The following is a 12,369-nucleotide window of genomic DNA, read 5'->3' as shown; positions in this document are numbered from 1 at the left end:
CGGATGTTGATCACTTGATCACTTTATTGGATGTACTGCTGGGAGTTAAAGAAGACAGTTTGTTGGAACCTGACCGTGAAATAGAACAGCTATAAGTCTGATGGATGATTTGGATGCTGAGATTGAAGCCGATAAGGAACGCGTCATTATGTTGAACTGACGGCAGCAGCGCGAGGGTGAGTGATACTATAATGAATCGACTAGATCAGGGGTTCCCAAACTTTTCAGGCCGGGGCCCAGAAAATAAGGCGTCAGAGAGCCGCGGCCCAATGCACATCGTCTGGCTTTTTTTTTTTTTTTTTTGTCATGTATCACTTCAATCCTATTAAGTTAGTTCAAGTTAGTTATTCATTTATATGTGCTATTTATGAGAGGGCTAACTTGTTGCAAAATAATAATGATAATAATAATAGCCTCATTAAAATACTATTGTTGCTTCGGTTGTTTTCAGCGTTTTATGTGCATAATCTGTTATTTAATTTGAAATGTTCGTTGAAATAAGTAGATTTTTCGTTTTTGTTTATTTATTAAGTTAATATAAAACCATATAGTCACATTTTAGAATACAATAGAATAGAATTTTAGAATACAACTAGAAACACTGTCCTGGCCTGCTTCTAAGTTCAGTGGCCTGACAAAAAAAATTAAAATGAAAAAATTTAAAATTAAAAAATAAAAAATAAAAAATTTAAAAAATATATTCTTATCAGTAAAACCTTAAAATCAATCCTAAAACGCACAGGAAGCCAGTGGAGGGCAGCCAGAACCGGGGAAATGTGCTCCCTCTTTCGCGTTCCCGTCAGCAGACGGGCAGCGGCGTTTTGCACCAACTGCAAACGAGAGAGGGAGGCCTGACTGACGCCCACGTACAGGGCATTACAATAATCAAGGCGAGAGGTCATAAAAGCATGGATAACCGTTTCAAAAACGGAACGGGATAAAAAAGGTTTGACCTTGGACAGCCTCCTAAGCTGGAAAAAGCTCCTTCCCCACCACAGTATTGATCTGCTTGTCCAGCTTTAGGTCACAATCGAATTTCACCCCCAGGTTGGTGACTGTTGGCTTCACAAAAAGCCCAAGAGGGCCCAAATCACCAGGAGGAGGCACATGACCATTGCTGGGACCAAACACCATGACCTCTGTTTTACTGTCATTGAGACAAAGACAGTTTGATGCCAGCCATGCCTTAACATCATCAAGGCATGCTAATAGTGGTTTTACCCGGTTGATAGTGTTTCTTTTTAATGGCATGTAAATCTGGCTGTCATCTGCGTAGCAGTGAAAGGAGACGCCATGCTTTCGGAGTATAGGCCCTAAGGGGAGCAGGTACAACACAAATAAAATTGGCCCGAGAATTGAGCCTTGGGGAACCCCGCAGGGGAGAGGTGCTGTGGAGGATACAGCGTCGCCCAGGCTAACACAAAAACTTCTCTCAGACAAATATGATCTAAAAAACTCCAGGGCCCTCATTCATCAACGTGATTTACGCACAGATATGTGCTTAAGCTGTGCGTACGACCATTTCTAAGCAGAGTGTGGGATTCATCAATTTCAACTTGAACTTGACTTCGTGCTTATATTTACGCACAGCTCGGACCATGCGTACCTGGCGCCCGTTGGTAGAATATATTATTACAACAAGGAAATGAGCTTCTGTGCATTAGTTTCAACACTGGCATGTTCTGTATGAACCGTAATTCATTATAGTTCATTGTGAAATAGCAACAGTAGTGTAATTATGGTCAAAACCCTATAAATAGCATTTGGAATAATAGATCTTTCTCTCAGAATGAATGCAGCATGGTTTACATAGCGTTATCGGAATATACAGGGTGTACTGACTGACTGCGCTCCGCGTAGCTCAACTCGTTATTATTTTGCGCACAGACCGCAGAAACACGGGAACATTTTGATTATATTTAAAAGGCTTTACGTTAAACGAAACAAGTGGAATTTCGAAGCTGTAAGCAGAATACAAGTCATATGAACACCCACGATATAGTGTTCTTCCCCCTTTTTACTGTATAAGAAAGAATAAAAAACGCATTGCAATGACACCAGATAGTGGACAGACTATGTAAATATGATGATGGGATTCAAGTTCGCGTTTTCGTTGATCATAGGCATGCTGTCAGAGTATGATATCTTAATCAAACATTCTAGAACATTTGTCGTCACAGATCATGTCATAATAGAACATAGGCTACATGGCATGGTCCATCGTGATATTGTGTAGACTGTTATTACTGTACCGGTACCACCCATTGTGACAACAGCCTTGTGAGTCCCGCACACAAACATGATGGAATTCAAGTTCATGTATTGAAAGGCAGGCTACATCATACATAGATTCATTGTTCTTGTATATGCTCTCGTATTATTGTTTATATAGGCTACCCAATACTGACATCAAAATAGATTGTATGCCTCTAGAAATCATATGCAGCAGGTAGAAAATTGACGGAAAATCCGTCGCGATTTGGAATAAAATTGAGGAGAACTTTAATCCCTGGGTATTAATCAAACAAAACGGGAAAAGGCAGTCATATTCCAGCACAGTCTTTATTAGTGTTTGCGCTGCCCAGGCAGCAATGGTTAATAGATATCATATCCGACATCACCGTACGTGTACACGTCTGTCAGCCTGTCACATAACACGCTTCCCTCGGCTTAGTCCATTTTTCCACATTTCATGGGGGTATTCCATTACCGTATATGGTTAATCGGGGCGGTTCTGGTATGCAAATACTTAAAACAGTGCACAAGCTCAAACGTAGGATCAAAGTCATATTTATCAAGACAGGTGTGCGTAGAACCTGTGTACGCACGTGTGATAAATCCTGTTTTTTTTGTGCGTGCACAGATTCTAAATTCTGTGCTTAAGTATGGAAATAAAACATTTTCTACGTCATGTTGATGAATGAGGGCCCAGGGCTTGGCCTTTAATGCCAACCCAGTGCTCCAAACGGGAGAGCAGAATATTGTGATCCACTGTGTCGAAGGCAGCAGTGAGATCTAAAAGTACGAGAATAAGGGAGTGGCGAGAAGGATATCATTAAAAACTCTTAAAAGTGCAGTCTCTGTACTGTGCAGTGCTCTAAAACCAGATTGGAAGACCTCCAGAATGCCATGTGTGTCAAGGAAAGACATTAGTTGGACAAGTAAAATTTTTTCCAAAATTTTGGATAAAAACGGGAGCTTGGAGATAGGCCTAAAATTAGAGAGGACAGAGGCGTCCAGGCTAGGCTTTTTAATAAGCGGTTGCACCACAGCATGTTTAAAATGTACAGGTATATCACCTGTAAGGCTGTTGTACATAATTGTTAGGACATTTGGTCCTATGACCCTGCTGACCTCTTTGATAAGGTGAGGGGGGAGGACGTCTAGGGGGGAGCCTGAGGGCTTCATATGGGTCATAATGTCCTCTAGCTGAGCAAGGGACAAACTGGCTAAAGGTGGCAGGGCAGGTGGCAGTAGTAGTCGAATGGTCACAAGTAGGGGTGGACGTGCTAGCTCTAATGTTGGCAACTTTGTCAATAAAAAATTTAATAAAAAGCTCACATGTTTCAGTGGAAGCTTCAAGACAAACAGGCTGGTGGACATCAAGAATATAATTAATCGTTTTAAAAAGAACACGAGGCTTGTGGCAGTTGTTTAAAATGATATCAGAAAAATGCTTTGTTTTTTCAGCCTTAAAGGAAAACTCCAACATTTTGGGAAATTAGCTTATTTAACATCTTCCCTGGAGTTAGACAAGAAGATACATACCTTTTTTGTCTCTGTGCGTGCATTTAGCTTAGGGAACAGTCGCTCCGTTAGCATAGCTTAGCTTCATCACTGGAAGTGGGGGGGTTTTAGAGCCTGACGTTCCCTACAGTGCCCTACAGTCACCAAATACACTCCAAATACAACTCCAAAACGTTCCTGTAAACATGTTGTGACCTGTGTATTTACCACGTGGAGAAATAAAAAATAATTGAATTCGACAATTACGTTTTTCTAAGCAGATATACTCGGAACTATTTTTTGTCGAGCGACTCCTCTCTGCGCGCAGTCAGTTATTTCTACGTGGAAGCCGTTTTTGTTTACATTCTCATTCATTCAAAGGATCCAAACCGATTGAAGTTAAAATATTGACAATACATTTTAATCTAATCTAATCAAATTTGAAAAACACTTCATAACTGTATGATTCTGAAGAGGGTTGTTAAAGACACACATTTTACACTAGGCTATACCTCACATACCTTTCATGATATCTGCACCAGACGCTCCACCAGACGCTGCACCAGACACTGCACCAGATGCTCCACCAGACGCTGCACCAGACGCTGTGGCTGAATAAAGTGAGACGTAAATGTAACTTTGCACAACTGTTGTATTCTCATGTAGTTGGGCCTAGTATAGTAAATGTAGGCTATGTTAAAACGTTACTCAAAATATTTTTTTTTTAATTAATTTACAATAGCTAAATTTGTAGTAACATAGAAAATTCAACCAGTCAAATAGATATTGTCTTAGCGTGTCGTTCCATCTATTGTGCATCTATTCGTTTGCATACAAATTAATAACTTAAAGCAAACGTGTGCAGCTACAGTGCGTTAAAGTAATCAGTCAGTGTTTCTAGCCTGTGAGGCCATTTTTCAAGGTAAAATATAGAGGTCTAATTCTGAATGTAGAAATAAACTCCTGTCAGTCTATTTGAATAGAACAACACTACATAAAGATGTGTTGTGCTGAATGTCTATTTGGTGCTGATACATTTTGTGCTGATGCTACTAACATCTTCAGTAGGTAGCACACATGGGACCTGCAAGATGACACGTTGTTGCAATGATACATGATTAAACATCTAAATTCATACATCTCTACTAAGGATTAAACATCTAAATGCATACATCTCTACTAAGGATTAAACATCTAAATGCATACATCTCTACTAAGGATTAAATAAACAAATGCATACATCTCTACTCCAGATTAAACCTAAATTCATACATCTCTACTCCAGATTAAACCTCTAAATTCACACATCTCTGCTCCAGATTAAACCTCTAAATGCACACATCTCTACTCCAGATTAAACCTCTAAATGCACACATCTCTGCTCCAGATTAAACCTCTTAATTCACACATCTCTACTCCAGATTAAACCTCTAAATTCATACATCTCTACTCCAAATTAAACCTTTAAATTCATACATCTCTACTCAAGATTAAACATATAAATTCATACATCTCTACTCCACATTAAATCTCTAAATTCATACATCTCTACTCCAGATTAATTATTGTAGGCTAAGAATGAATATGTATCATGCATCACTGCTGTACCTGTTGCGAGACCAAGAGTCGCTGCTTTCACTTCCAATTTTGTGGCCAGTTGATTTTTTTGCATCATCCTCAGAATTTTACAGGTGACAATAATGCCATTATCTTTGTGGGTGTCCACTATCTTGTCCACAACATCTTGCTTTGTGGAGTTCTGTGGCAGATCACCGGGTGGTATCTCTGAAATGCCATCTTCATCAGGGTTAGTCAGGTTCCATATAAAATCATTTAGTTCATCTCGCTTCAGTTGACCCAGAAATGTCTTCAACAGGGTTTTCACGTTACTTGCCATCACTGCAAACAGAAAGACATGAGAAGAAGTTGTAATAGAATAGTATTAGTAGTAGTAATAATAATAATAATAGTAGCAGTAATAGTAGTAGTAGTAGTAGTAGTAGTAGTAGTAGTAGTAGTAGTAGTAGTAGTAGTAGTATTAGTAATAGCAGTAGTAATAGTAGTAGTAGTAGTAGTAGTAGTAGTAGTAGTAGTAGTAGTAGTAGTAGTAGTAGTAATACAGTAGTAGTAGTAATAGTAGTAGTAGTAGTAGTAGTAGTAGTAGTAGTAGTAGTAGTAGTAGTAGTATTAGTAATAGCAGTAATAGCAGTAGTAGTAGTAGTAGTAGTAGTAGTAGTAGTAGTAGTAGTAATACAGTACTAGTAGTAATAGTAGTAGTAGTAGTAGTAGTAGTAGTAGTAGTAGTAGTAGTAGTAGTAATACAGTAGTAGTAGTAATACAGTACTAGTAGTAATAGTAGTAGTAGTAATACTAGTAGTAGTAATAATAGTAGTAATGCTAGTCGTAGTAGTAATAATAGCAGTAGTCGTAATAGTACTAGTAGTAGCAGTAGTAGTAGTAAATGTAGTAGTAATAATAATAAGAATAATAATAGTAGTAGCAGTAGTAGTAGTAGTAGTAGTAATAGTAGTAGTAGTCGTAATCAATCAATCAATCAATCAAATCAATCAAATTTATTTATATAGCACATTTAAACATGACACTTGTCAACCAAAGTGCTTCACAAAGGATTCTTGGTTCATACACATACAGCTCATTATAGTAATATTCCACAATTATTACATTGATAGTAATAATGGCACACAGTCATAAATTCACCAACATGCGCATTTGTTATACATGCAGGACTCTTTGAGACAGACGTATGCGTATTACCGCTGCCATGTTTGGCACGGAGCACCCGGGGGCATGTTGCTTATTAACAGCGGAAGAGTGCAAAGATGCTTCCGCATTCGTCACCGCACGCCACTACAGTAATGCGCCTTTCCTTTTCCATACATCTCTACTCCAGATTAATTATTGTAGGCTAAGAATGAATATGTATCATGCATCACTGCTGTACCTGTTGCGAGAACAAGAGTCGCTGCTTTCACTTCCAATTTTGTGGCCAGTTGATTTTTTTGCATCATCCTCAGAATTTTACAGGTGACAATAATGCCATTATCTTCGTGGGTGTCCACTATCTTGTCCACAACATCTTGCTTTGTGGAGTTCTGTGGCAGATCACCGGGTGGTATCTCTGAAATGCCATCTTCATCAGGGTTAGTCAGGTTCCATATAAAATCATTTAGTTCATCTCGCTTCAGTTGACCCAGAAATGTCTTCAACAGGGTTTTCACGTTACTTGCCATCACTGCAAACAGAAAGACATGAGAAGAAGTTGTAATAGAATAGTATTAGTAGTAGTAATAATAATAATAATAGTAGCAGTAATAGTAGTAGTAGTAGTAGTAGTAGTAGTAGTAGTAGTAGTAGTAGTAGTAGTAGTAGTAGTAGTAGTAGTATTAGTAATAGCAGTAGTAATAGTAGTAGTAGTAGTAGTAGTAGTAGTAGTAGTAGTAGTAGTAGTAGTAGTAGTAGTAATACAGTAGTAGTAGTAGTAGTAGTAGTAGTAGTAGTAGTAGTAGTATTAGTAATAGCAGTAATAGCAGTAGTAGTAGTAGTAGTAGTAGTAGTAGTAGTAGTAGTAGTAGTAATACAGTACTAGTAGTAATAGTAGTAGTAGTAGTAGTAGTAGTAGTAGTAGTAGTAGTAGTAATACAGTAGTAGTAGTAATACAGTACTAGTAGTAATAGTAGTAGTAGTAATACTAGTAGTAGTAATAATAGTAGTAATGCTAGTCGTAGTAGTAATAATAGCAGTAGTCGTAATAGTACTAGTAGTAGCAGTAGTAGTAGTAAATGTAGTAGTAATAATAATAAGAATAATAATAGTAGTAGCAGTAGTAGTAGTAGTAGTAGTAGTAATAGTAGTAGTAGTCGTAATCAATCAATCAATCAATCAAATCAATCAAATTTATTTATATAGCACATTTAAACATGACACTTGTCAACCAAAGTGCTTCACAAAGGATTCTTGGTTCATACACATACAGCTCATTATAGTAATATTCCACAATTATTACATTGATAGTAATAATGGCACACAGTCATAAATTCACCAACATGCGCATTTGTTATACATGCAGGACTCTTTGAGACAGACGTATGCGTATTACCGCTGCCATGTTTGGCACGGAGCACCCGGGGGCATGTTGCTTATTAACAGCGGAAGAGTGCAAAGATGCTTCCGCATTCGTCACCGCACGCCACTACAGTAATGCGCCTTTCCTTTTCCGCCGCCCAGGTGCACCGGCGTGCTCGCGAGGTGCCCGCGAGGTGCTCGCGCATGCGCATGAGATCCCCGCTTGGTTCGACACATATTAACACGCTTTGGTTCAATTTAATCACGCTTTGATTCATATTAATCACCATACACGTGATGGACGCAGCAGGCCATCACTCCTACTGTTATTCAGCTGCGCCGAGGTACATGATTGATTGATTGATTGATTGATTGATTGATTGATTGAGCACTACTGAAGCTCAACAACACATTGAAGCTCATAGTCTCCCAGTCCCTCCACTCTGCAGTAAACAGACATCACTGATATAGAGTGTCTGGTCAGTAACATGGGTCTAGAACCCACCTCACCCCTGCCCACTTTGACAACCTAGGATGGCTTAGAGTAGACGACAGAGGCGTAGTACATTTTCCTTTTTGAAAATCATCTGACATGAAGATGGAACACATTTTTGTTGTTAATATTATTTATATTACTGGTAGTTCATACAAGACATTATCCTCTAAGCCAAGCTGCACTTTAACATAGGCCTTTCTTTGTAAAATGTGTCATAATGACTATAGCATTTGTGTGTGTAACGTACACTGTAAAAAATATATGTTTTTTCACAGGAAATTCACTATTATTTTACAGATTACTTTTGTTTTTCTACTTTAAGTGTAAATGCCATACAAATATAGTAAATTACCTTTTATCAAAATATTAACCATTAAATAAAGGTTGTAATTCCTTCATAGTTAAAGACAGTAGAGGTTATACTTTATTATCTAAATATACCAAACGGTATTTCCCCAACACCACACTATTGGAGAATGCGGGCACACAACTAGACAAACGGACTAAGCTGTAGCCCTATTTTAAGAAATTTCACCTAAAGGTACATGCCCAAGTAAATGGAAGATTGCTCCACTTCTACAAGGTCAATTTGCATGTATCTAGGAACATCTAGGGACCTGGGATTATGTATTCCCAGTGTCAGAAATATTGTGTCAGAGACCACTAGGGGCGCGCTATGGAGTAGTCGCAAGAACCACAAGGTCCTGAATCCTTATAATAATTAAGCTATACAACATGTACATTTGCGTCAAAACAGCCTTTATTCTTTTACATTAGAGAGAGAGCTCATTATTTCAACTTTTTAACTCTTTTTGTTAATACATTTTAGACAGTATGCCCCCGAAACCCTTCAAAACCAGTCAAGCTAGCAACCCGACGGCTAATGCTAGCAATGCTGTGGACGAGAATTTACTGAACGCCATCCGTGACATAGTCCAGTCCGTCATTCACGAGGAGAACAACGCACTGAGAGAGGAGATAAGGCGAGCCGTCTCCCCACTTGAAGCAGCTCTGGAAACTTGCGAGGGCCGCCTACAGGAACACGAAGATGGGCTAAATTGCCTGGACTCCATGGAGAAGCAATACGACCAGCTGTATGATAAATACAAGATACTGCAGGCTAAGACAGACAACTTGGAGAATAGAGGAAGGTGATGCAACATACGCATTCTACATGTGAACGAGGGTTTGGAGTCGGGGAACCCCACAACATTTGTTGCCAACCTTTTTACTGAAATCCTGGGGGTTTACAATCTCCACCGACTTTGGATCGCACAAATCGAACGGGACCAGTACCAGCGACCGAGGGTCGCCCACGGTCTTTCCTCGCATGATTCCACTAGTTCCAGGAGAAGGAGCAGGTTCTACGCCTAGCCAGGGAGAAGGGACGGCTGGAGTTCCAAGGCGGACAGGTCATGATATTTCCCGACTTCAGTGCTGGCCTGAGTAAACGCAGGGCTGAGTTAATTGAGGTGAAGAAGCTGCTCCGGGAGAATTGCGGGGGCAGTGTGAGCCTCCTGCACGCTACTCCTCGCCAAATGAGAGTCCGCACTGGCAGGTGAAAAGATGCGACTGGCTGCCTGCACATGTATCGGAGGAGACATGTGACAGGCTTCTATCCTCCCTACAACCGGCCAGTGGGGGGCATATGCGAGCAACGTTCAAGACAGGGGAGGGGAGAATTGGCACAGCTAAATTGGGATGGGAGAAAAATTGAAAAAGGAGGAGAAAAAGTGGAAAAAAAAGAATACTTGAAAGTCATTACTTTTACTACCTTAATTGCTAGGCGTCTAATATAGTGCCGTGGTTAAGCAAACGAATTGTGCATTTTATGAAAGAAGCATGAAACTTTCAGCATATCATCTACATACCCCAAGGTTTGATTTCAGACGTGGAAACACTTTCAGACTGACCTGCTCTGGTGACCTTGAGGGGTCATTGACCTCAGCATTGCATTTTTCCACTTTTCGTCCCATTATTCTCTTTTATAATAGTATATATGTTTGTTAACACTAGCACAGCCGACAAGGGGTCACATGACCCCTAGGCATTTTAAATAAATGTATCCTTGTCACTCGGTCCAGCTCCAGCTCTGTCACTCAATGACTTTTCCTAAAAGTACCCGTTTTATCTGCAGCACGGTTTCTGAAATTTCAAAATGACATCAGGAAAATGTAATTAGAACGTTATTCCACATATATATGGAATATATATGTGGAAAGTCACAGCACTTTGCGAGCGTCTAGTGCAGGGGTGGCCAACCCGTGGCTCGCGAGCCGCATGTGGATCTTTGCCCGTCAATGTGTGACTCTTGCATAATTTTTTTTTTTATAATATTATAATATTTTTATTTATTATTTATTAATTAATTAATTTATTTATTTTTGTCACTCAAACCTGTGGTAAACCTCATATTTTTATAACCTGTTCCACCCCAGGTGAAAATCTGCATAAAATGTATACCTAGGTAAATGGAATATTGCTCCACTTCTACAAGGGCTATTTGCATATTCTTGGTATCTAGGAACATCTATGGACCTCAATGAATGTATTCTCAGTGTCAGAAATATTGTGTCTATTACTAGGCTTGCTTAAATTGTGATGAAACAAAGGAAAATATGAATTATGATTTTTCTTTTCATCTTTGACAGTGAATAAAACCATGATAATAATGACCAAACTTAAAAAACTGCCACTGAGCTCATTCAGTACCCTCTTGAGATCATGTGTACAAAAGATCTAAGGAAATTAATAAAGGGAAGATGATCAAACTGAAGGTTCTGTATATACAGTACTGAATTCTCCCATCCCAGAATATATGCTTATACATTACCTTATTATAGCCAATTCGCACATTTATATATATATACATATAGTATCTTTCAAATGGCCGAGTTCAATTTGGATATAGTATCACCAGGCGTGCATAATAACAGATACTGATATTTACTGTAATCGACTGTACTATTTTATTTCCCCCACAGTGTAACCATTTTGAAACTAATTTCAGCTCTAATTCTTCCTACATGGTAACAATAGTGTGGGGAAACTGACTGCGTTTCAATATTTGTCAAAAACGTTACCTTTTGTAGCTTATTATCGCGAATCATAACAATTATTGACATAATTCATTCAGAACACTGAACTTTGAACCCCCATAGAACTTGCCAGGAAGTGTAGATCGGAGACATTTCAATGCTGGCAGATAGCTAGCGATCTCCTCTACAAAATGGCAGCAAAAAAGCTTCAATTCCCATGGTTCAACATTTCCATTTCCGGTTCCGCAAATAGAAAACTTAAAATGATATAAGTACACTTTTAACCTATTGCTAAACTATTGCCAACCTAACGTTTTACATTCTACATGTATTTGTGACATAGTAGTGATGTTAATACTTGAAAACGGTTGATTTTAAAATCACAAATTATTTTGCATCTTCATAAAAATATGCCTATAATTTAATAAGGTCAAAAGGGGTCGGTACCGACCCCGTCGAGTGGAACAGGTAATTATATAGTTTACACTGTTTATTTTTCTCATATTTCTCATATAAGCTGTCGGGTCATCTGACCCGTTCCGGCGGGAATCAGTGAGATTTTCTCCATGGCTGTGCTAGTGTTAAAATGGCAGTTTTGTTCTAATAAAGACATTCACTTGCTCAGCCATGGCCTTGTGTCCATGTGTCAGTTTGTTGCATGCTTTTACTGCAGTAGACCAGCAGAGGGCAGTAGCCTGAAAAGAGTGCACACACAGAGAAGAGATTTTGATGTATGGACCGGTGAGAATTTGTATCATGTTCTTATTGATCAAATAATATTTCTAGCTGTTGATGATGAATGAAATGAAATACAGTTAGATATCTAGCTAGCAACTAGCTAGCTAGCTAGCCATTGTGTAATGTTAGCCAATCCACCTCCAACCTCTTCACCATTAATTCCTCCAAAGAGGGTGTTAATGAAATTTTTCTCACTAAATATGTAGAAAAATAAATACATGCGTAAAATAATTGTATGCAACACTGTGCCTGCATCATGTCAAAACGCCATATCCTGATTGATCCAGC

General features: G+C 38.9%; 1 protein-coding gene across 5 annotated transcripts in view; it reads right to left on the bottom strand.

Annotated features, from left to right (window-relative positions):
• The window catches only part of LOC311242258 (uncharacterized protein), a 56,755-nt gene that overhangs the window by 25,756 nt on the left and 18,630 nt on the right, over positions 1–12,369 (bottom strand). For all 5 annotated transcript variants that reach the window (XM_084338457.1, XM_084338456.1, XM_084338459.1 and 2 more), the window contains exons 2-4: positions 6,689–6,979; positions 5,335–5,625; positions 4,248–4,337 (exon numbers count right to left, since the gene is read on the bottom strand). In XM_084338457.1, the coding sequence (XP_084194583.1) occupies positions 4,248–4,337; positions 5,335–5,625; positions 6,689–6,977 (670 nt within the window). In that variant the 5' untranslated portion in view covers positions 6,978–6,979. The remainder of the gene's footprint in view (positions 1–4,247; positions 4,338–5,334; positions 5,626–6,688; positions 6,980–12,369) is intronic.

The sequence above is a fragment of the Notolepis coatsorum genome, assembly GCF_963971535.1.
Source record: "Notolepis coatsorum genome assembly, contig: SUPER_15_unloc_1, whole genome shotgun sequence".
In the NCBI taxonomy this organism is placed as follows: domain Eukaryota; kingdom Metazoa; phylum Chordata; class Actinopteri; order Aulopiformes; family Paralepididae; genus Notolepis; species Notolepis coatsorum.
Note: the sequence above shows the minus strand (reverse complement) of the source record. Positions and strands in the feature narration are given on the sequence as shown.